General features: G+C 42.7%; 2 protein-coding genes across 3 annotated transcripts; both read left to right on the top strand.

Moving 5' to 3' along the window:
* The first annotated feature begins 8 nt into the window (after positions 1-8).
* Positions 9-9974, top strand: snrnp40 (small nuclear ribonucleoprotein 40 (U5)). The gene is made up of 10 exons (XM_069695617.1): positions 9-269; positions 1259-1388; positions 1516-1609; positions 1942-2107; positions 2252-2374; positions 6197-6317; positions 6403-6485; positions 6919-6980; positions 8294-8397; positions 9670-9974. Exons 1-10 carry the CDS (start codon positions 159-161, stop codon positions 9717-9719), a joined length of 1044 nt encoding a protein of 347 aa, XP_069551718.1. The 5' UTR covers positions 9-158; the 3' UTR covers positions 9720-9974.
* A 1996-nt stretch (positions 9975-11970) lies between these two features.
* nkain1 (sodium/potassium transporting ATPase interacting 1) lies at positions 11971-17305 on the top strand. 2 transcript variants are annotated; one of them, XM_069695478.1, is made up of 8 exons: positions 11971-12197; positions 12520-12900; positions 13877-14014; positions 14130-14210; positions 14497-14694; positions 14907-14967; positions 16186-16267; positions 16805-17305. In XM_069695478.1, exons 2-8 carry the CDS (start codon positions 12847-12849, stop codon positions 16812-16814), a joined length of 624 nt encoding a protein of 207 aa, XP_069551579.1. In that variant the 5' UTR covers positions 11971-12197; positions 12520-12846; the 3' UTR covers positions 16815-17305. The 2 variants fall into 2 exon arrangements, with proteins under 2 accessions (XP_069551579.1, XP_069551570.1); XM_069695469.1 differs by having other exon boundaries at positions 11971-12321.
* The last annotated feature ends 2692 nt before the right edge of the window (positions 17306-19997 follow it).

The following is a 19997-nucleotide window of genomic DNA, read 5'->3' as shown; positions in this document are numbered from 1 at the left end:
TAACCCGGAAGTACTCCTTCCGTGTTCTTCGTTGGTGCTATATCATTCGACATTCTCCCATAAGAGACCTCCATTCATTTTTTTTTGGTACATTTTTGCATTAAAGTTACCCGCTTTTGCGTTGTTGTTTTTTTGTTTGTTGTGTCGACTAACCCGGGATGATTGAACCTAAGAAGAGAGTGGCGGACACGGCGGTGGTTCCGACCGCCGTGAAGCGGCCTCGGACGGAGCTGGTGGCGGCAGCTCAGTCTCAGCAACTCGTGGCCACGGTACGTAAAGTAGCTCACTGTAACCTAAGGTGCCATTAAAATACTATTAAAAACGTTATACTGGCAACCAAAACTTAAACATAACGACGAGTAATGTGCATCGTTATTTACCGCCGCATGTGTACCCGTTGTGCTGTTGAGTGTAATTCACTGGCACAGGAAGTTGCTTTGGGTTCTTGGTAGACGGATAAACAGGAATAAAATAACTACATTAACTCCAAAGAAGAAGGAAATAAAATACTGTGATCGGTTTAAATCAAATTCAACCACGCCCAGAGAGGACTGCGGCAAGTACTGATGCTCACAACTTAATATCTAACTTGTTATTATCTGGTGGGATATATATATATATTTTTTTTAAATACATTTATCTCACAAAGACTTTTGAAATACTTAAAAACGCATTTTTCCGCTACTCTGTGATGCTCTTTGCCTGGAACTCAAATCTAAATAACGCATATTGTAAAATGTTGTTTATGTCATACAATCTAACACAAAAGGCCTGCATTGAATTTTACCTTCAAATATGTTTTACAGATCTGTTTTTAGAAAGGTGTAATGGTCATATTCCATGTCCGATTTCTGCCTTTATTGTTGCTGCCACCTGAACATGTTAAGACCTGTTTGACTTTTTTTTTTTATAATGCAATCCACTGTGATAAACATTAACTAGAAATATTATTTATTCTAAATGGATATTATCGTGATTACCAGTGTACTCCCATGGGCAAAATAAACATAGATAAACATATTTCTGTGTTATAGTTTCCTGTTACTTAGTCATCAACAAATATGTTGATACCTCAACCACGGATCAAGCTTTGCTTATGCGCACCGTTGCTGCCATAATAGCAGGCAAACATACAGCTCGGAGAGGTCGGATTAGCCAGAAGCAAGAGTTTATGAGCAGGTCCATCACCTAGGTTTTTCTTAGCCCCGACGTCACAGGCAGACAGCCCCTGTATTGACGCCTTGCCTGTCATCTTTAGGGCCCCCCGCGGACCTCCAGCCTGCAGGCTCCCATCATGTTGATGTCTGGCCATGAGGGTGAGATCTACTGCTGCAAGTTTCATCCCAATGGAGCCACTCTGGCCTCCTCAGGATTTGACAGGCTCATACGTAAGTTAATAACTCTTACAATTAAATCTGTGGAGACGGACCGATGGTTCACAAATCTCTGTTAAAATGTGTTCTTATTCCCCGTGAGTGTGACGAACTTGTTGCACGCTATGTTTCTTTTTTGTAGTGATGTGGAACGTGTACGGAGATTGTGAAAATTATGCCACTCTGAAGGGCCACAGTGGAGCAGTGATGGAGCTGCACTACAACACAGACGGCAGGTATGGACGATGGCCAATGAAGTAGAAGACCAGAGTTACACTCTGCCTGACAAAACTGTTTTTGTGGTAGAGTGTGAGTGAGCTTTAGTTTAATAAAAGTCAGTAATATTGTCAGCTATTTAATTCTCATATTTTTTTTTAACTTGGAGCAACAAGGCAAATTTGACCGTTTCTATTCTTTATGGAGATCAACACAGATGTCGGGTTTGTTAAAGGTTACCCGCCGGCTCAGTTCTTTGGACACATCAAAACCAAATGCTTCTTAATTGAAAGTCTAATCCGGCGTCTTGATAAAGGGGTGACTAACTGTGCTTTCTTTCTGCGTATGTCAGCGTGCTGTTCTCAGCTAGCACAGACAAGACTGTAGGTGTGTGGGACAGTGAGACAGGCGAGAGGATCAAGCGTCTGAAAGGCCACACCTCCTTCGTGAACAGCTGCTACCCGGCCCGGCGAGGGCCCCAACTCATCTGCACCGGCAGTGATGACGGGACCGTCAAGGTGAGACACCGAGATGGGAGTTAGTTTAAATAAATGCATTGACTGCTCTTTCATGTGTCTCATGTTTGTGCCACAATTGTGGACATGATCCTAAAGTTTGGATTGTGTGGTTGAGGTCCGATTGTGTGTTTGTCTGCTCGCTAGCTGTGGGACGTTCGCAAGAAAGGAGCGATCCACACTTTCCAGAACACCTACCAGGTACTGGCCGTGACGTTCAATGACACCAGCGATCAGATACTGTCTGGAGGCATCGACAACGACATCAAGGTACTAGGCTTCAGCATTACAGAAAACCAGGGAATGACATGGGAAATAATTTTGTTCTTGAAAAACCATAATGCTAAGAGAACGATAAAAAAAAAAAAAATGTCATGAGAAATTCAAATTGGCTGCTAAAGTACTTATTGCAATGTGATGTGATACTGGAATTTTGGGGCCAATACCAATATTAGGAAGGAAAAAAATAATTCTGATCAATATATATCAATGAAAATGTGGGTATCATATCAAAGATACGTAATGGAGCCAGGATATTTTACAGTTTATTGATAAGCTTTATTTACCAAACTGGCTTCAATGCACTGAAACAATGTAACAATCATAAATAAGTATAAATTTAGAAAAGAACAATTTCTAAATTACCCAAAGTGTCTTTTTCTGCATTATATTCTGTAAAAAGATGTTCATATCGAACAATTCGTACACTGATACCAACATATCTGTGATAGGCCTCTAAAATCAGCGAACTGATAAATCTGTCGGGCTCTGCTCTTCATCACAGAGGCAGTGTACCAGGATGATTGAAATGAGGTCGATCATTTTCTTCTATTGTTGGGAGCTCCTGTTTTTCACTTTATTGCCCAGCTTGAATTAGATATAATCATCATGAAAGCCTGTGACCTATAAAGACAAAGTTTGAGTAAAAGTGAGCTGGATATTCCCTCAGCCCGGTACACTGAGATCTTTATCTGTCACACTAATTATTTACTCTTGATGGGCAAATATTAACTTGAAATCCATACAGTTGACATACACACCTGGTCCATGTTGGTTTTGAGTGTGTACATTTATTCATGCAGACAGACAATAAACAGCACAGCTCACCTGTCAGCAGTCACCTAGATATTACTCTTCTGACCAAAAAAATTATTTTACTAATAAGCCTTGGTAAGGTAGACTCCCCTCTTACTGAGGCTAGGGCTACGTAATATGAATATGTTATGACATTTAAAATAGACAAAAATTATACTTTGTTAGAAATATTTTTGAAGCAATTCAGTCTTGCTATTGTTACATCTTGAAATAGACTTGTACTCAGGTACAATTCAGTGCTTCTTTAAATAGGTATTTAAATTTTCTGCTATTTTATACATTTATTCCACTACATTTCAGAAAATACACTGCTCAAAAAAATAAAGGGAACACTTAAACAACACAATGTAACTCCCAAGTCAATGACACTTCTGGGAAATCAACCTGTCCAGTTAGGAAGCAACACTGGTTGTGGATCAACTTCACCTGCTGTTGTACAAATGGAACAGACAACAGGTGGAAATGAGGCAATTATCAAGACAACCCCTATAAAGGAACGGTTCTGCAGGTGGTGACCACAGACCATTTCTCTGTCCTCGTCCTTTCTGGCTGATTTTTGGTCACTTTTGCATTTTGCCAGTGCCCTCACCACTACAGGTAGCATGAGGTGGTGTCTTCAACCCACAGAAGTTGCTCAGGTAGTGCAGCTCATCCAGGATGGCACATCTACGCACGCTGTGGCAAGAAGGTTTGCTGTGTCTGTCAGCACAGTGTCAAGAGCACGGAGGAGATACCAGGAGACAGGCCGGTACACCAGGAGACGTGGAGGGGGCCATAGGAGGACAACAACCCAGCAGCAGGACCGTTATCTGCTCCTTTGTGCAAGGAGGAACAGGAGGAGCACTGCCAGAGCCCTACAAAATGACCTCCAGCAGGCCACTAATGTGCATGTTTCTGCTCAAACTGTCAGAAACAGACTCCATGAGGGTGGTACGAGGGCCCGACGTCCACAAGTGGGGCCTGTGCTTACAGTCCAACACCGTGCAGGGCGATTGGACTTTGCCAGAGAACACCAAGATTGTCAGCTTCTCCATTGGCGCCCTGTGCTCTTCACGGATGAGAGCAGGTTCACACTGAGCACATGTGACAGACGTGACAGAGTCCGGAGACACCGTGGAGAACGTTCTGCTGCCTGCAACATCCTCCAGCGTGACCAGTTTGACGGTGGGTCAACGATGGTCTGGGGAGGCATTTCTTTGGAGGGCCACACAGCCCTCCACGTGCTGGCCAGAGGTACCCTCACTGCCATTAGGTACCGGGATGAGATCCTCAGACCCATTGTAAGACCATATGCTGGTGCAGTGGGCCCTGGGTTCCTTCTGATGCATGACAATGCTCGGCCTCATGTGGCTGGAGTGTGTCAGCAGTTCCTGCATGATGAAGGCATCGATGCTATGGACCGGCCTGCCCGTTCCCCAGACCTGAATCCAATCCAGCACATCTGGGACATCATGTCTCGTTCCATCCACCGATGCCACGTCGCACCACAGACTGTCCAGGAGTGGACTGATGCTTTGATCCAGGTCTGGGAGGAGATCCCTCAGGAGAACATCCGTCGTCTCATCAGGAGAATGCCCAGGCGTTGTAGGGAGTGCATACAGGCACGTGGAGGCCACACACACTACTGAGCCTCATTTTGACTTGTCTTGAGGAATTTCCACAGAAGTTGGATCAGCCTGTGATCTGATTTTTCCACTTTTATTTTGAGTATGATTCTGAATCCAAACCTCTATGGGATAATGATTTTAATTTCCATTGATCATTCTTATGTTATTTTGTTCTCAACACATTCCACTATGTAATGAATAAAGATTTTCAACTGGAATATTTCATTCATTGAGATCTAGGATGTGTTGTTTAAGTGTTCCCTTTATTTTTTTGAACAGTGTATATTATACCTTTTACTTTTCTACTGGATCCATCTGACATAGTGACTTTGGCTCTGATTTTAAAAAAATAAAAAAATGACAAAACAATCTAAGCCTTTACATTTAATCCATGTGCAGTGTTCAATATTAATTGAATCTTCATGGAAATAAAAGGGTTATATGTGACTCGTGTGTTTGACTTGGGGTGAGTAGTCGCAACATATCCGGTGTAAGTTTCATAGACATAGCTACGAACTGGATACCACAATTAGATTTAATCAAATGTGACTTAATTATCCAAAGAAGAAAATAACAGGTTAGCGGTGCATTAAAAGAAACTCGGGAGTGGAACAACAGACACGAAACTTGGGAGGAACTGTAGTATGAGGAAGTTGTACATTGTGGTGCCCTAATTGCTACAAAAATAAAAATGTTATTCCGTATCCGCGCATTCCTCCCAAAAAAAATCTCTAATCTACAAAGTGCCAAAGTAATGAACATGAAAGTACTTTTGAAAAAATAGTTAAACCTTCATACTTTTTAAGACCAAGATGATAATGTAATTAGATAATTACGAACAGTGCAGCGGTAGCTTTTGTGAAGATTTCAAAGATAGTCGTGGATATTAAATACTGCAGCTGCAAGAACAAAGGATTGCTTGAGTCTTTTAGTTTTTGATCTTACATATTCTGTTGTTGTGGCACATCTGTGGTCATTTGAGTATGAGTGAAATAAGGTGGATTAATTACACTATATTTAGCACATTTTCGGTATGCTGTGAAGCTGCATCCCTCAGGTGCTGCTATGATGATAAAACAGTGAGTTTGCTGTTACATCTTCTTCACTCTTTCATTTTTTTTTTTTTTTTTAAAAGATGTTTTTTTGCATCATGTTGTAACTTTCATGCCAAGCTGTGCTGCAGACTCCTTTGATTTTGTCATGTCTTCTTGTGCTATAGGAACCTCTGTTTTTTTTTAATTTTTTTTTTTTTCTTGTCCTCCCTGAGGTGGTTTTTGGTCTCTGGGTATGGATCCATATCAGCTCAAGATTACACTTTGCTCTCTTCATATAGGCCTCTTTACATTCTTGCGTAAAAAGCATGTGAAAAGCTGTTGTTTGTGTGGTGCAGGTGTGGGACCTGAGGCAGAACAAGCTCATCTACAACATGCACGGCCATGGTGACTCAGTAACTGGACTCAGCCTGAGCTCCGAGGGATCGTACCTCCTCTCAAACTCCATGGACAACACGGGTAATACTGCCTTCGATTCATCGCCGATCTATGAATTGCCTGCGGGTGAAGTCTTTTCTTGACTTCTCTCTGTCTCTCTGTTCAGTGCGTATTTGGGACGTTCGGCCATTTGCGCCCAAGGAGAGGTGTGTGAAGATTTTCCAGGGCAACGTTCACAACTTTGAAAAGGTAACATAAATACCTCGCTGGCCCTCTTTTTGGTCAAGGACATACTCTGTGTGCTTTACTTGCATCACAGAGGCTGATTCTGCCTCTCATTGTTGAAAACCCCTTCACTAAAAGATTGGATAAATTTGATAACACATTGTATTATTATCCAGCAGATTATTTTTCTCCATAAGAGGAACTGAACATTTACCTTTTTCTAAAGAGTCCTTTTCTGAAATGCAATAAAGAGCTCTATGATCCTGTAAAACCTTTTTCATAGTGCGATTTTTTTTTTTTTACTTTGTCGTTGACTACAGTCACATGGCCTCCCCTTTTACTCTTTTCTGTGAAAGAGGAGCTCATCTTTCATCGCATTGTGATAACCATAGCTCACGTGTATAATGGTTGTGCCTCGTTGCCAATGGAGATTGTAACATCTTTTCCTGTCGTTCAGAATTTGCTCAGGTGCTCCTGGTCCACTGATGGCAGTAAGATAGCCGCAGGCTCCGCTGACAGGTGAGAAGAAAATGCGCATACACACAGTAAATGAACTGGGACTTGTGACACACACACATTAGCTATTGTTTAAAGGCCAAGGTACCCTTTTTTTTTTTTTTTTTTTTTTTTTTTTTTTTTGGTGGGTCAGGGAAACTCTTGTCACGTTGATTTTCTCAAAAGTCAAAGTCATCTTCATCTTCAGGGTTAGTTGCTGTTCAACAAGCTCCTCGGACTCAGTGTACCTCGGGTCAGTATTACTGAGATGAAGCTTTCCTGTGTTTTACTCACATATTTTAAGGTAAATTAGAAGAGCCCTCAGAACGTGCTAACCTTCACCAAGGCCAGTTGGCCACTTTTCTATGATATACATAAACTGTGGCGATGTTACAATTGCACCAGTTCTCCACTATGAGACTACTGTCTCTGCATGCTCTATAACGACAGCTCCCTGTATTAGAGTAATAATCTCGCAGACTCTTATTTTAATATATGTCTGTTAAGTCACGATCAACAGCCGGATGAGATAACATTCCAAGCATTATTAACTGAACGGGCTGAGTGTGTCGACATTCCCAGGAACAATTACAAGCGGTGCCCAGTTACTGATGTGTTTTCCATCAACCGACAGGGCCTGTTCTGCCAGAGAAGTATAATCTTACACGTTAAGCTCGCTCTTCATCTGCCGACTGACGTGACGTCAGTCACGACTGCCGACTGATTGCTACAATTACCACCTGTCGCCATAGTTGCCGCCAAAGAAAAGGAAACTCCGATTTTTGAGTTTGTAACTTTATGTTTCAGCAAGTACATGTGTATCCCAGAAGATTACTGGTACCTGTGGTACCGGACATGGAGTCCTCATATTTTTAGAATTACCCACATTTTGTCAACTCTACTGCTATGTACTGGGTTTTAAGATATATGACCTATATTGCAATATTAATGAAAGTAGAAAAAAAATTTGTGGATCCACCCTGTGATTCAGATTATGCTCTCACAATGGGTTCTTCTTTGGTCCATGTTACACCATTCCAGCAAGTTTCATGAAAATCGGTCTGGGAGTTTTTCCGTAACCCGTTTACAAACAAACCGCACTGAAAACATAAACCCCTTTAACGGCAGTAAAGAAGATCTACAACAGTAATTGATGTCAAAGAGGGAAACTTTCCATATCTTACAATAGAAAAGAGTAAAATGCTAGTTTATTGTCCGTTAGCAGGGTAAGTCACAAAGCATTAGAGCAGCATGAGTATGTGCATCATGTAGAACTAATATAGAAACAAAAAATGATTACTAGGTCATTTTTCTCACGGTGTTGTCTGTGTTTGTAGATTTGTGTACATTTGGGACACTACATCACGTAGAATCCTGTACAAGCTGCCAGGCCATGCTGGCTCTGTCAATGAAGTGGTTTTCCACCCAGAGGAGCCTGTAGGTGAGTCAAACAACTGCTTTTGTGTCAAATTACACTCTGTCCTACCTTTTGGAAGAAATGGGGAGACATTATTTTACCTAAAGTGGAAAATTCATCGTAGTTTATGTGGATTCCCAGTCAGTGTTGATGGTACATGTAGTCAGTTGAAGCAGCACATTTTTCAGTGGCCAATAAAGGAATGTTTTTCTGCTACAAAGTGCAGAAGCTTCTGATGCTGATGGACACATTAAAGAAGGTGGCTTTTCATCAGGAAGCTACTAGTACTGATCCTCTACTGTAACATTAGCAGCTATTTTAAAGACAAACAACACAGGTGTTGTACCACGTTGCCGTGTAAAACCACTTTAACCCGCTTTGTAAAGCGTAAAGTGCAAAAAGTACTCATTCAGTGGTCGTCAGCCCTCCTGGTTTTATTTGTAATCTGAAGAAGGTCTCCAGCACACCTCTGTCCCAGTGAGGAGAAAATCTTCACGTTTAGTAAATTCTTGATCGGTGTATGCAACAGCATCCAACAAAAGCTGTTGAAATTCAGCAGAACGATTTAGCTTCTGTTGGTATTGAAGACCAGAGCAAAAGTGAAACCAGTCACTCTTTGCTCTGGGCATGTCAGTTCCTGGATGTTACCCACCAGCCATATCCTGTCACATTTGTAAGCTGCAGCACCGTCGGCCTTTCTCCGCTGCATTTTATTTGGCTGTATACTGGGGCTCAAATTAATACAGCTAAATATTAGAGTCAAGCAAAAACACTCCAAAATGAATCCTCGTCCGTAGCATCCTCTGAACTCACGTTTTTACATTTTACACTTTTGCTGTTCTGAACCTAGCTGGTTGCAGTAAAAACAAAGAGAACAAGATTATGTTGTGTTTTTATGTGGTATCTAGAGCGCCCCCTGGCGTCCCAGACAGCTCTACTAGCCTGTCATTTTTCCAGCCACAAACTACGTTACTGTACATGCAAATGATGGAACTGGTGCCAGAAGGACAACAGACTTTGCAGCTGCTTCTCAAAACACACAGAATTCATTGAGGCATTTATTGCCTTACTTTGGCTACATTTACCATCAAAACTTATTACATTCTCTTAAAAAGTGGGGAATTTTCCCTTTAAAGAACACAAGAAATAGGTAAGTTAACTTTAAGCGTCGCTGGGTTCAATGGAAAGTTTCAGAAATCTGTTCATTTTAGCTGGTTGGTTCATCTAAAGTTGAGTCACAAAACATTACGAACAAAAAGAGTTTAATGATATTTTCCTCTTTGTTTCTCCACACAGTGATGTCCGGCTCCAGTGATAAACGTCTGTACATGGGAGAAATTCAGTAATGTATGTGAACAATTGATTGTGTGCGTGCCTGTGAGAGAGAGAGTGTGCGTGTCCTTCCTTGAAAGTGGATGAGTGGTGTTCGACAGAGGTTAAGGAGTCACTGTAACGTCATGTGCTTCAGCTTGTCTAAGAACCTCTGGATGTGTGTTTGAAGTTTATTATCCTCAGTCACAAGAACCTCCAACAATGATCCACAATGGCTTGTTTTTTTATTGTCTGATTTCTTTTTAATAAACTTCAGTATTCTTTAAAAACAGTTTGTCATTGCGATGCTTTGCTGTGTTTGTAGTTGGTTTATATTTAACCTGCTGCTGGTTACATTCATCAAACCGGAGGATAAACAGGTAAAGTTGTTAAAACAAGGAATCTTGTATCATTCTTCCACGACTGTACTTCACTACATTTCTGGACGGTGGTTTCAACGTATTACTTTGAGAGTGAGGGAGTTTAAATAAGATGTACGGTAAGATTAGAAAAATCCATCGTTGCGGCTTTATCTGGTTTTTTGGGTTTTTTTTTTCCTTACAGGTTTAAGCTTAAATTGAGCTTTGATTTAAAAGGGAATTTGAAAGTGAACTGTTTTCTGTGTGGTCTGGAAGTTTATGGGGCTTTTCTTAAAATAACTCTGTTATTTGTAGGTATTAAGATTTAAATGTGTAATTCAAACATACCATAAACTACCTCTTTGCTCCCCACACAGCCCGCCATTATATCCTGCACTTTTTCTAATGGGTTGCAGTTTTCCAATAAACTTTTCGGTTCTCGGGAGACACAATGGTTTACATATCTTATAATGCCCTGTGGTTTAGCTGCTTTTTGTTGTTTTTTCTTATCTGCCTTGCACAAAAAATAACTTCCTCAAATTGAACAGAAACGGTATTTTAAAGGATTATTTAAAACTGAAACGGATAAAACCGTGGCTGAGAATGGATACTATTATTTTTTTTACCCCAGCATTTTACTGAAAGTTGTTTATTTAGTAAAAAAAAAAAAAGTAGTTTCATTAGTGTGTTTAGAGCAGGAATTGATCTTTGTCAATCTGTTGTTTAGTTTATCTGCAGTAATTTCTGAGTTAGGTCGGTGTAATCAGCATTTAAAAGCATTTTTGTATCACAAACTAAAGGAGGTGAACCTAATATTACTTTTTATTCTGAATTTGACTCCGATTTTAGAATTTTTCTTCCTGGCATGGTTTGGTTTTATAAGTGACAGAGTGTTTGTTAGTTATTCATGAAAAAAGGCTGTTGTTACACTTTGAATACGTACAAATGTAATATTTGTCTTCAGGAACATCCCTATGTCCAGCAATTTCTGCCAACAAAATTGCTGGATACCTGGTTCCTCTTTTCCATGCCCATGTGAATATACTGGGACAGAAAGAAAAAAAACAGTGATAGAGAAATTCTGACAAAATATTGGGATTCAGTGTGAAAAAACACATTATAAAACAGGTGTTGATTTGCATAGGACAAAATCTTTGTTATTGACATGCCACTGCAGCTCTTCCAAGTTTTCTTTCTGCAGTCTGTTTGTGGATTTACTGCACAACTAGGGCTTCAAGTTTGGATCACTACATCTACCATAAGTAAAGATTATTGAGTATTGCACTTTGGTATGCAAACTTAGTTTTGCACCTTTCAAAGCTAGAAGCAATTGAAAAGGGTTTCATTAAGGCAATTGAAATAAGATAAACACAACACAGGCAAAGGGGGGGGGGAGATGGTGGGGGGCACAAACTGACTAAACAGACTATGAATACAGCCGGTCTTTTGTTGTTGATGATCAAAGGGAAATATTAAAACAAAGAAAAACATTGACTTTATGTAAAATGATGGAGAGCCACTGTAGTAATCTGATATAAAATGAAGTACTCTTGTTTAGTTTCTGCCTTGTGATAACCGCTGAGGCGGTCATTATCTGCCTCCTCATCAGTGATGGCTGACTTTTTACTTCTGTGACGCTCACTGTGTTGGACAGTGGCACTGCTCCTGCTAAGTAGCTGAGATTAAACAATGCTGTTAATTGTGTGTGTTTTTTTCCCCCGCTCTGAATAACCGCAGGCCGAGGAGAAGAGCAGCTCCGCGGGGCAAGCGCTCCCTCCCTCCCTCCCTCCCTCCCTCTCCGGACTGGATCCGCACACACTTCGTTATTCTCGCCTGTCTGAGCTTTCCCCCCCCCCCCCCGCCCCCCCCCCCCCCGGCGCCCCCCCCCCCCCCCCGGTTTCTTTGTGATCCTTTTCAAAGCGCCTCGCGGGGCTGCCTCTCGGTCGCGCGCCCTCACGCACGCGGATCCGCAGAATCCACGCAGCTCCTCCTCGAGGGGTCGCGGTGACTGAGAGCCCCCACCTCCTCGTCTCTCTCCCTCTCTCCCTCTCTCCCCCCCCCCCCCCCCCCCGGCTCCTCCTGCTCTCGCCCCGGCACAGATTGTTGACAAAAGACGCTGCGAGACGGAGCGAAGGAGCCCGGACCCCGGTACCGGTGAGCAGATCCGCCCGCTAACTTGACTCCTTTCCTTGAACAGCTCGAGGAGGAGAAGATCCAGACAACGGGGGGGGGGTTTTTTGGTGGAGGGGCACGAGGACTCTTCTGCTCCTAGAAAACCGTGAGTCACAACGGGCTGCTTTGTGTCCGTAGCGGATTGCATGTAGCCCAATGTTAGCCGTAGTGCCATTGCGGGGTCGACCCCCTCCTCCCCCGTGTGATCCGGTATCATATGATGCTCATTTCTGTCTGTAGCCTGAGGCAGATTATGACAGCTTTCCGTCTCTCTTTGTGCCTTTGTGTGTCCCCTCTTCGGAAGGTGTGGCCGAGGTGATTCGGTGGTCGGACCGCAGCAGGCCGGTGTGAAGTGGACCCCTCCTTCCACCCCTTCTCACCTCTCTCCTTCCTGAAAAACCACCAACCAACGACTGGTATTTACCGACAAAAACCAGAGGCTAAGATGGGTCACTCACTGTGAGTGGAGGCGCCACACCAGCGTTGCTGGAGGAGGCGGCGGCGGCCCGGGGCAGTTCTATTCAGCCGGGAATGGTGTGAGCTGAGACGACCAGGCACTCTGGATCTGACCGGGGACCCGTCATTCCCCCGGAGCCTGCGCGGCTCCAAGCCGCGTCCTGAGCCCTCCAAAATGGGGAAGTGCGACGGAAGATGCACGCTGCTGGTGATATGCTCACTGCAGTTGGTAAGTGTGCATGTTTGCACGCTCAAAGCTGCCTCTCTACTCACTCACCATGAAGATATAATTAGAGCAGCGTGCTACAGACCCGCATATTGTAATCAGACATGTTTGTCCAGCCTCTCCATACAGTCAGACTAAAAATGCTCTGAGCTGCAGCTGCTGGGGTGCCATGCCACATTACAGGCGAGGGTGTGTGTGTGTGTGTGTTTGAAGCAAAGGGAACAGGGCAGGGGCGCTTTGGTGTCATGGTGATCTGTATGTTTGTAAAGAGCGGGGTGATAGCCCCATTCAGGCAAAACCGTGTGAGTGTTGGGCCCAAGAGGGACAAGGAGGCCCTGTTCACCATCTGGTCCCCATTCTGAAGTTTAAAGTTAGATTTTCCCACTGCCCTCAAATAGCTTGAGACTCTCCCTCTAAATGTAATAAGTGTATAATAAGAGTCAATATCATCTGTTCCTTGCAGTGAGTGTGATGCAGGCATAGACAGCAGCATTGTGAGGACTAGTCGTCGAGGCTATTGTTTGGCTGATGAGTTGTTGTGCGGCCGGGGATTTGGCCCATAGATTCTCATTAGTTTGGTGGAGCTTTTTGGGGGTGCTCCTTTCTTACAATCACTGGACTGGCTGGTGCTCCAGGCAGTTACCATGGAAACAACTGCGGCAGACCTGTGTATGTGTGTCCCTGTCACTGTGTGTGTGTGTGTGTGTGTGTGTGTGTGTGTGTGTGTGTGTGTGTGTGTGTGTGTGTGTGTGTGTGTGTGTGTGTGTGTGTGTATTCGGTATGTGTGAAACCCAGATGACTTGTGTGTGTGTGTGTGTGTGTGTGTGTGTGTGTGTGTGTGTGTGTGTGTGTGTGTGTGTGTGTGTGTGTGTGTGTGTGTGTGTGTTGTGTTACATTTCCTCACTTGTGTGTTTGTTTCTTTTCTAATGTGTGTATGTGCGTGCGTATATGACCCCCCTCCCCTCCCCCTGTCCTGTAGGTGGCAGCCCTCCAGAGGCAGGTGTTTGATTTTCTGGGCTACCAATGGGCTCCCATTCTGGCCAACTTCCTGCACATCATGGCCGTCATCCTGGGAATGTTCGGCACGGTTCAGTTTCGCTTCAGATACCTCATCTTTGTGAGTACATGTCAAAGAGTCTGTTCACCACATGTTTTAGTGGAAGCACGAGCCACGTGTGTCATTACTGTCACACAAATACTGATCCCTGTCTGTCTGTCTGTCTGTTTGACAGTATGCAGTATGGCTGGTCCTCTGGGTGGGTTGGAACTCCTTCATTATTTGTTTCTACCTGGAAGTTGGAAACCTGTCTCAGGTAAGTTGTGGTATGAGTGTGACATTATTAACAACATATTTACTCTCATGAGAAACACTTGCTTTCTACCCCTCCTTACACCCTGCATACAGTACAGCATCAGGCTGGTACCAAGTTACCTTTAGAGTCAATTCTTTGTCTTGTCATTTCATTACAGGGTTTTTTTCCTGGTTTTTGAGGGGGTTAGGTGGTGGTGGGGTGCTTATTTGACTAAAAAGTGATTAATTTTCACATACATTTGGACAATTATCATTTCAGTATTTCTGTATTGTGTGTGTGTGTTTAGGACAGGGACTTTCTCATGACGTTCAACACATCCCTCCATCGTTCGTGGTGGATGGAGCATGGTCCTGGCTGCCTGGTAACGCCGGTGTTAGACTCTCGCATGGCCCCCGATGACCACCATGTCATCACTGTCTCCGGCTGTCTCCTTGACTACCAGTACATCGAAGTGTTGAGCTCGGCCATTCAGATCCTTTTGGCCGTACGTATCTGACGTGACACACTCGCATAACATTCTGTATGCATGTTTAGGAACACCAACACAGACAACTGTCAAGAGCATTATTTCGCTGACCCTCAACATTGTGCTGAAACATTATGTGTGAAATATTGGACAGATAGTCTTAAATCAGCAGTGACTCAGCTTATCCATCAACAGTCATCTTATATTTCTTACCATCTCTTCTCCCGCAGCTCTTTGGCTTTGTGTACGCCTGCTACGTAAGCAAAGTCTTCCAGGATGACGAGGACAGCTGTGAGTGCTTTTGTCTTCTCCTAAAAGCTTGTTGACCGTCTTCTTGAGCCTCGTTCGGCTGATTAGGTTTACTCGTCACGCTGCCGAAAGGACTTTTGTTTTCGAGATCCGTGGCTTTGGGTGATGATATCTCATTGTTTGCTCCTGCACGAGTCATGCCCAGCGATGTCACTTGCAGAGGATTCCCTCTGGGTGATCTGAGCGCTCCATCTGTGGGGAGTATTAGAGACGTGTTTGAGAATATTCCCACCACACAAGTGTCTGTCTGTCTGCTGGCTACAGCTCGTCTGTCGTCTTGGGTGGACCATCTGTGTGTCTCAATGAGTCTTCTCACGTTGGGAGTGTTTTACTCTCACTCAGTTGAAGGAATTAAGTCATGTACTAACAGCATGACATCATAAGCATTACTTCCCGTAAGAGGAAGGGTATGCCGTGTCTGTGAAGTTTAAACAGAGTGCTGTTATGTTCATGGAATAATATAGTGGTAATGATGGAAGAAAAATAAATTGCAATAGCATCATTTTATGTTTATGATGCATTTATACCAGAGCCTTCCCTGTATTGGGATTGATATTGGGGATAAGACATATATAAACAAACAATTTTGACAATTTTTAATATTTTTATTTTTCTTAAAATTATGACCAACCTATGTACAAAATGGGACAATTTACAGATTAAAAATAAACTTTTCACTGTTGTTGATGGACATTTGTTGCTACGTATCTGCTGATGTACGGAATACAATCCATACCAATATATCTGCAATGAGCTAATTCGGTTTATTAATCTGCAACACATTTAAAAATATGTTAATGCCTCATCTTACAAAAAGAAAGACTTGCAACAATACAAAAGTTGTGAAAATGTTACATCTTTCCTGTGGAGAAAAGTTGTGGTTTATATCTCCACTTATGTAGACGATCACAGACTATTTTCTTTATCAAGCGACGCCACGAATGTTTTTTCATCACATTGATTGAGAAAGACTAGAACAATGTATCAGTGAGAAACATGATGTATTGGTTGGATGTATTGTATCTCTGCAGATTCTGATGTCACAGTAGCCTCGCAGTGTTACAAAGGGATGCTAAATGCATTAGATGATCAAATAGATATCAAAATAGAATCTGATCTGGGAATACTACACTTGGTGAAAAGAAACAGTTCAAAGTAAAGTGAAATGATGTCATTGCTCTTCTCTCTCTGCTTTTAAAGTTGATTTTATCGGTGGGTTCGACTCTTACGGCTATCAGCCTCCTCAGAAGTCCTCTCATCTGCAACTGCAGCCTCTTTACACGTGAGTGACAAATATAACCGTCTCCAGAATTCTTCTACTTGTTTTTCATCTTATTGTTGAGTGTTTGTCTTTCAAAGAGTACTCCAGTCATTTAGTGTTGCAAGTTGGTGGACTCACAAGAGACAGATTTGAAATTTCTTTCAAATTCGAGCAGGAGAGGTTGAGATATGCTGACTTTTAGTCCTAGAACGGGTCAAGCTCCAGAAACACAGGACCCCACAGAACCTCACAATACAACTTAATAGTATCTTTGTCTCTTCTTTCCAACTTTACACCCCCTGTATTATAGCAGCTTTTCTGTTGAAATGTTTTAAGCATCAAACCCAGAGTTATTTTATCCAGAAGGAAAAGAAAGCTACCTCCGGCACCACATAAGATGTTACACAACCGTTACATGAGCTCAGCCGTATCACGACGAGTAAACTCAACTTATGTGTGTAATCCGGAGTGGAGGGCCCGTTAATGCATTGGTATCAAACTGTATCATTGATTTCTGGCTGTGTGAATCCACCTGATCTCCTCCTCTTTGTGTCCCAGGGCTGGTTAACCGTCAATAGCGCCCTCTTCAGGCCAAACCCTGCTGGTGTCACTGGATGGACAGCGGAGGTCGCCCTGATTACACTTACTCTCTGTGTCACAGTTTAACTGAGGAACGGACGTAAACCCCCACCCGGAGGGAGAGGTGTATGTGCGTGTGTGCATGTGTGATTGTGTCCGAGGACGAGAAACGCAGCCCTGAATAGAATGTACAGAGCTCAGGGAAGAACCAGCATGCCAGGTGGTGGGATGACGTGATGGAGACGCAGGAGGAGGGGAGAAGAGATGGAGAGGATGGGAGCTGGGACACGGGACACGTCTGTCAAATCACCGAGGACACGGTTTACTAAGCGGCCAGCTCTCAACACTCCCACTTGTGTGTTTGTGTGTGTGTGTGTGTGTGTGTAAGTCCACGGGACTAGCTGGTGCTTTGTGGTTGCACCCTGGACACTTACCACTTGGTGCCCCTGTGAATTTTTTTTTTTTTTTTTGGGTGGTCGTGTGTGTGTGTATATGTGAAGGGAGGGTGGGGATGTGGGTGGGGTCACATAATAAAAAGAGGCACGGCTCGTACCTGTTGTCGTTTTAGAATGTGGTGATGTCAATCTAGAGCAGTCTTACGATTCCCGTTCCCAAAGCCATCTTTCCTTCCTCCCCGTGCTGTTGTTGACATTCTATCTTTTTACATCACGGCCCACAGGCCTGCTGAGGTAATAAAACGGAGCTGGTGAACCAATTAAAAGGATACGGCTGGTAATGTTGTAGAATTTTATCAGCGTCAAATAATTCCATGGAAGATCAAAACCATCAAACTTCTTCTTTTTTTCCTTTCCCAGCTTGTCATCTCCAAGCCACTGCTAGAACTGGGCATGGTAGTTTTATTTAGCAAAGGTCACTACAGCAGTAGTAAATAGTGCCTTTTTTGGGACTATTTTCAGCCGTTGGTATGGCGCTATAATGAGAATTTACACACAGGTTGGTGTGGGATTGATTTCAGTGCCCGATTGTATTGTAACAAGAGTGTCATCCATTGTGGCTGACTGAAGTGTTTTTTTTTATTATTTTTTTATAGTTTTGGACAAAAATAGAGCTAGTAAAAGCTGCAGTATATCAGGTTTTGGCTACATACACAATATTTGTTGGAAGGCTCAATTCATTTTTGGTTGTGTTTTTTTTCTAAGATATGTTTGCATTAAAACAGGATTACCATCAGCCTTATTCATTAAAGTTTAATTTTACTGCAGAAAATCAAGTCAAGTTTCTGATGTTATTTTGTTTTTAAGAAAATAATTTCAGTCTATTGTACATGTAACACTTGATTATGGATGCAGATGGCTTTGGGATCAGGCATTAGTGTGTCTATGGGAGGGGGGGAGGGAGCAGTGGGGATACTGTGCATGTAAATAACCAGCCAATGATTGTTTTGTTGGTTCCATTTAGAAAAGGGGTTGCATTAGGGGGTGGGTGGGACGGGGGGGAGAGGGTTACACATCAACGTTTTTCTTCATACCTGTTTCTCTTGTTCTCTCTCTTTGCATAACCTGATGCTGCCTTCTTTTAGCCCATCTGCAGCTAATATTCTCCATTATCATCTCATTGACTACGAAGAACCCTGCAGCTCATTCGCTGACCCCCACCAGAGCACGGAGATAAAGGAGACAAAGTAGTTTTTGTAGATGTATCTGGAGACGGGAAGCAGGGAGACAGGTATGAGGTGAAGACCTTATTGGGTGTAAGGTGAAGTTTGAAATAATAAAAATACACTTTCTACATTAAACAGGACTTCTGTTGTCATCTCTAGTCCCCTATTTGTTTCACTTGAGAGTGTCTAAAGGTTTAATAAATTGAGTGCATTGATTCTTTGATTCCGTTAGATAAATATTGGGATTATGAGGTACAGAATGTTTGGCAGATACATTTTTTGTGTTATAATGCATGCTGGTGAGCTGATATTGTACTATGCAGATTTGATTTTTTTTTTGTCAAAAAAATGTGATGCATGTCACAGAAACGCAACGCAACATCACAAAAAGGGCAGTGATATTCATAAAGGGACTTACTTTATGCCAGCAAAGAGTGAGCATGCAACCCTTTTATTCCTATTAAACAGATCATTAATCAAACTAAATACCGTTACAGAAAGAGGAGGTGTTTATTGTCTATAGTGATACACAAAAGTCACTACCTATTTAAAAATGTTTTAATGTATTAAGGTTTGTTACCTAGCAAATAAAAAAAAAAACAATGCAAAAAAATAGCATGAAAAATAACCAGCACAGGTGGAAATGGTATTCAGATAGATTTCCAATGTGTTTGAGATGCAAAAAAAGTATAAAAATTAAATATGACTCTGACTTTATATGCCTACTTCATAGATAGGCCTATATATATATATATATTTTTTTTTAATCCAGGACTGGACCATAAAAGTATAGCAGGCAATTCTAAAAATGTCCATAGCAATACCATAGATAGTCTTTAAGGGCAGCCATTATCTATACTGTATCCGCATTACGTCATTCACACGTCGGTTCAGGACAGTCTTCCCGGTCTTGCAGCTTCGGGGTCGCCACTGGCAAATTCCCCAAAACCGAGTGGGGTATTTTTGTTTTGAGGGCCGTACACTCTCCCCCTTTTTCTCCACACTGTCCGCTTACATTCCGGAGGTTTAACGGAGCATTCACTCGCAGCCACACACTCGTTGGCCGTGTGGCGCAGCAGCACGTTGCCATGGCTGCCAAGCACCCCGTTACCGTAGAGACCCCGGTACATTGTGTACAGCCCACCCCAAAGAAGTCACGTAATATCACCATATTATGAGGGAGAATATGTTCATATTTTACCAGGTTTTCTCTATAATCACCACTAATATCCAAAGTAAAAAAAAAAATTAAAAAAAAATATATTTAATTGTAATATTTGTGTTATAGCTACTGCGTTTATTTATTTTAGCGATTCGTTGCTGTTCTCCGACGACTTTCAGTCTAAAATTCGTTTCCTTGACAACTATTTGAATGAGGTCAAAAGAAAACTCGTACTAAAAACACCCCACAATACAAATATGCTACACACACGTAACAAAGGGACCGGTCCGGTGCGTGTGACCCTCCCCTCTCCTCCCTCCCTCTCCTCTCCTCTCCTCCTCCTCCTCCTCCTCCTCCTCCTCCCTCCCAGGTTGGCGCAATGAACCGTA

Source organism: Brachyistius frenatus, unplaced genomic scaffold, assembly GCF_029030835.1.
Source record: "Brachyistius frenatus isolate BFR_SWC_R1_liver_20210118 unplaced genomic scaffold, ASM2903083v1 Contig_2, whole genome shotgun sequence".
NCBI lineage: Eukaryota > Metazoa > Chordata > Actinopteri > Embiotocidae > Brachyistius > Brachyistius frenatus.
Note: the sequence above shows the minus strand (reverse complement) of the source record. Positions and strands in the feature narration are given on the sequence as shown.

Excerpts from the sequence above, each read along its gene's own strand:
- nkain1 (XM_069695478.1), top strand. The coding sequence starts at position 12,847 with ATGGGGAAGTGCGACGGAAGATGCACGCTGCTGGTGATATGCTCACTG. Across the intron at positions 12,901-13,876 it reads TGATATGCTCACTGCAGTTG|GTGGCAGCCCTCCAGAGGCA; the intron begins GTAAGTGTGCAT and ends CCTGTCCTGTAG. Across the intron at positions 14,211-14,496 it reads AAGTTGGAAACCTGTCTCAG|GACAGGGACTTTCTCATGAC; the intron begins GTAAGTTGTGGT and ends GTGTGTGTTTAG.
- snrnp40 (XM_069695617.1), top strand. The coding sequence starts at position 159 with ATGATTGAACCTAAGAAGAGAGTGGCGGACACGGCGGTGGTTCCGACC. Across the intron at positions 1,610-1,941 it reads CACTACAACACAGACGGCAG|CGTGCTGTTCTCAGCTAGCA; the intron begins GTATGGACGATG and ends TGCGTATGTCAG. Across the intron at positions 2,108-2,251 it reads GTGATGACGGGACCGTCAAG|CTGTGGGACGTTCGCAAGAA; the intron begins GTGAGACACCGA and ends TCTGCTCGCTAG.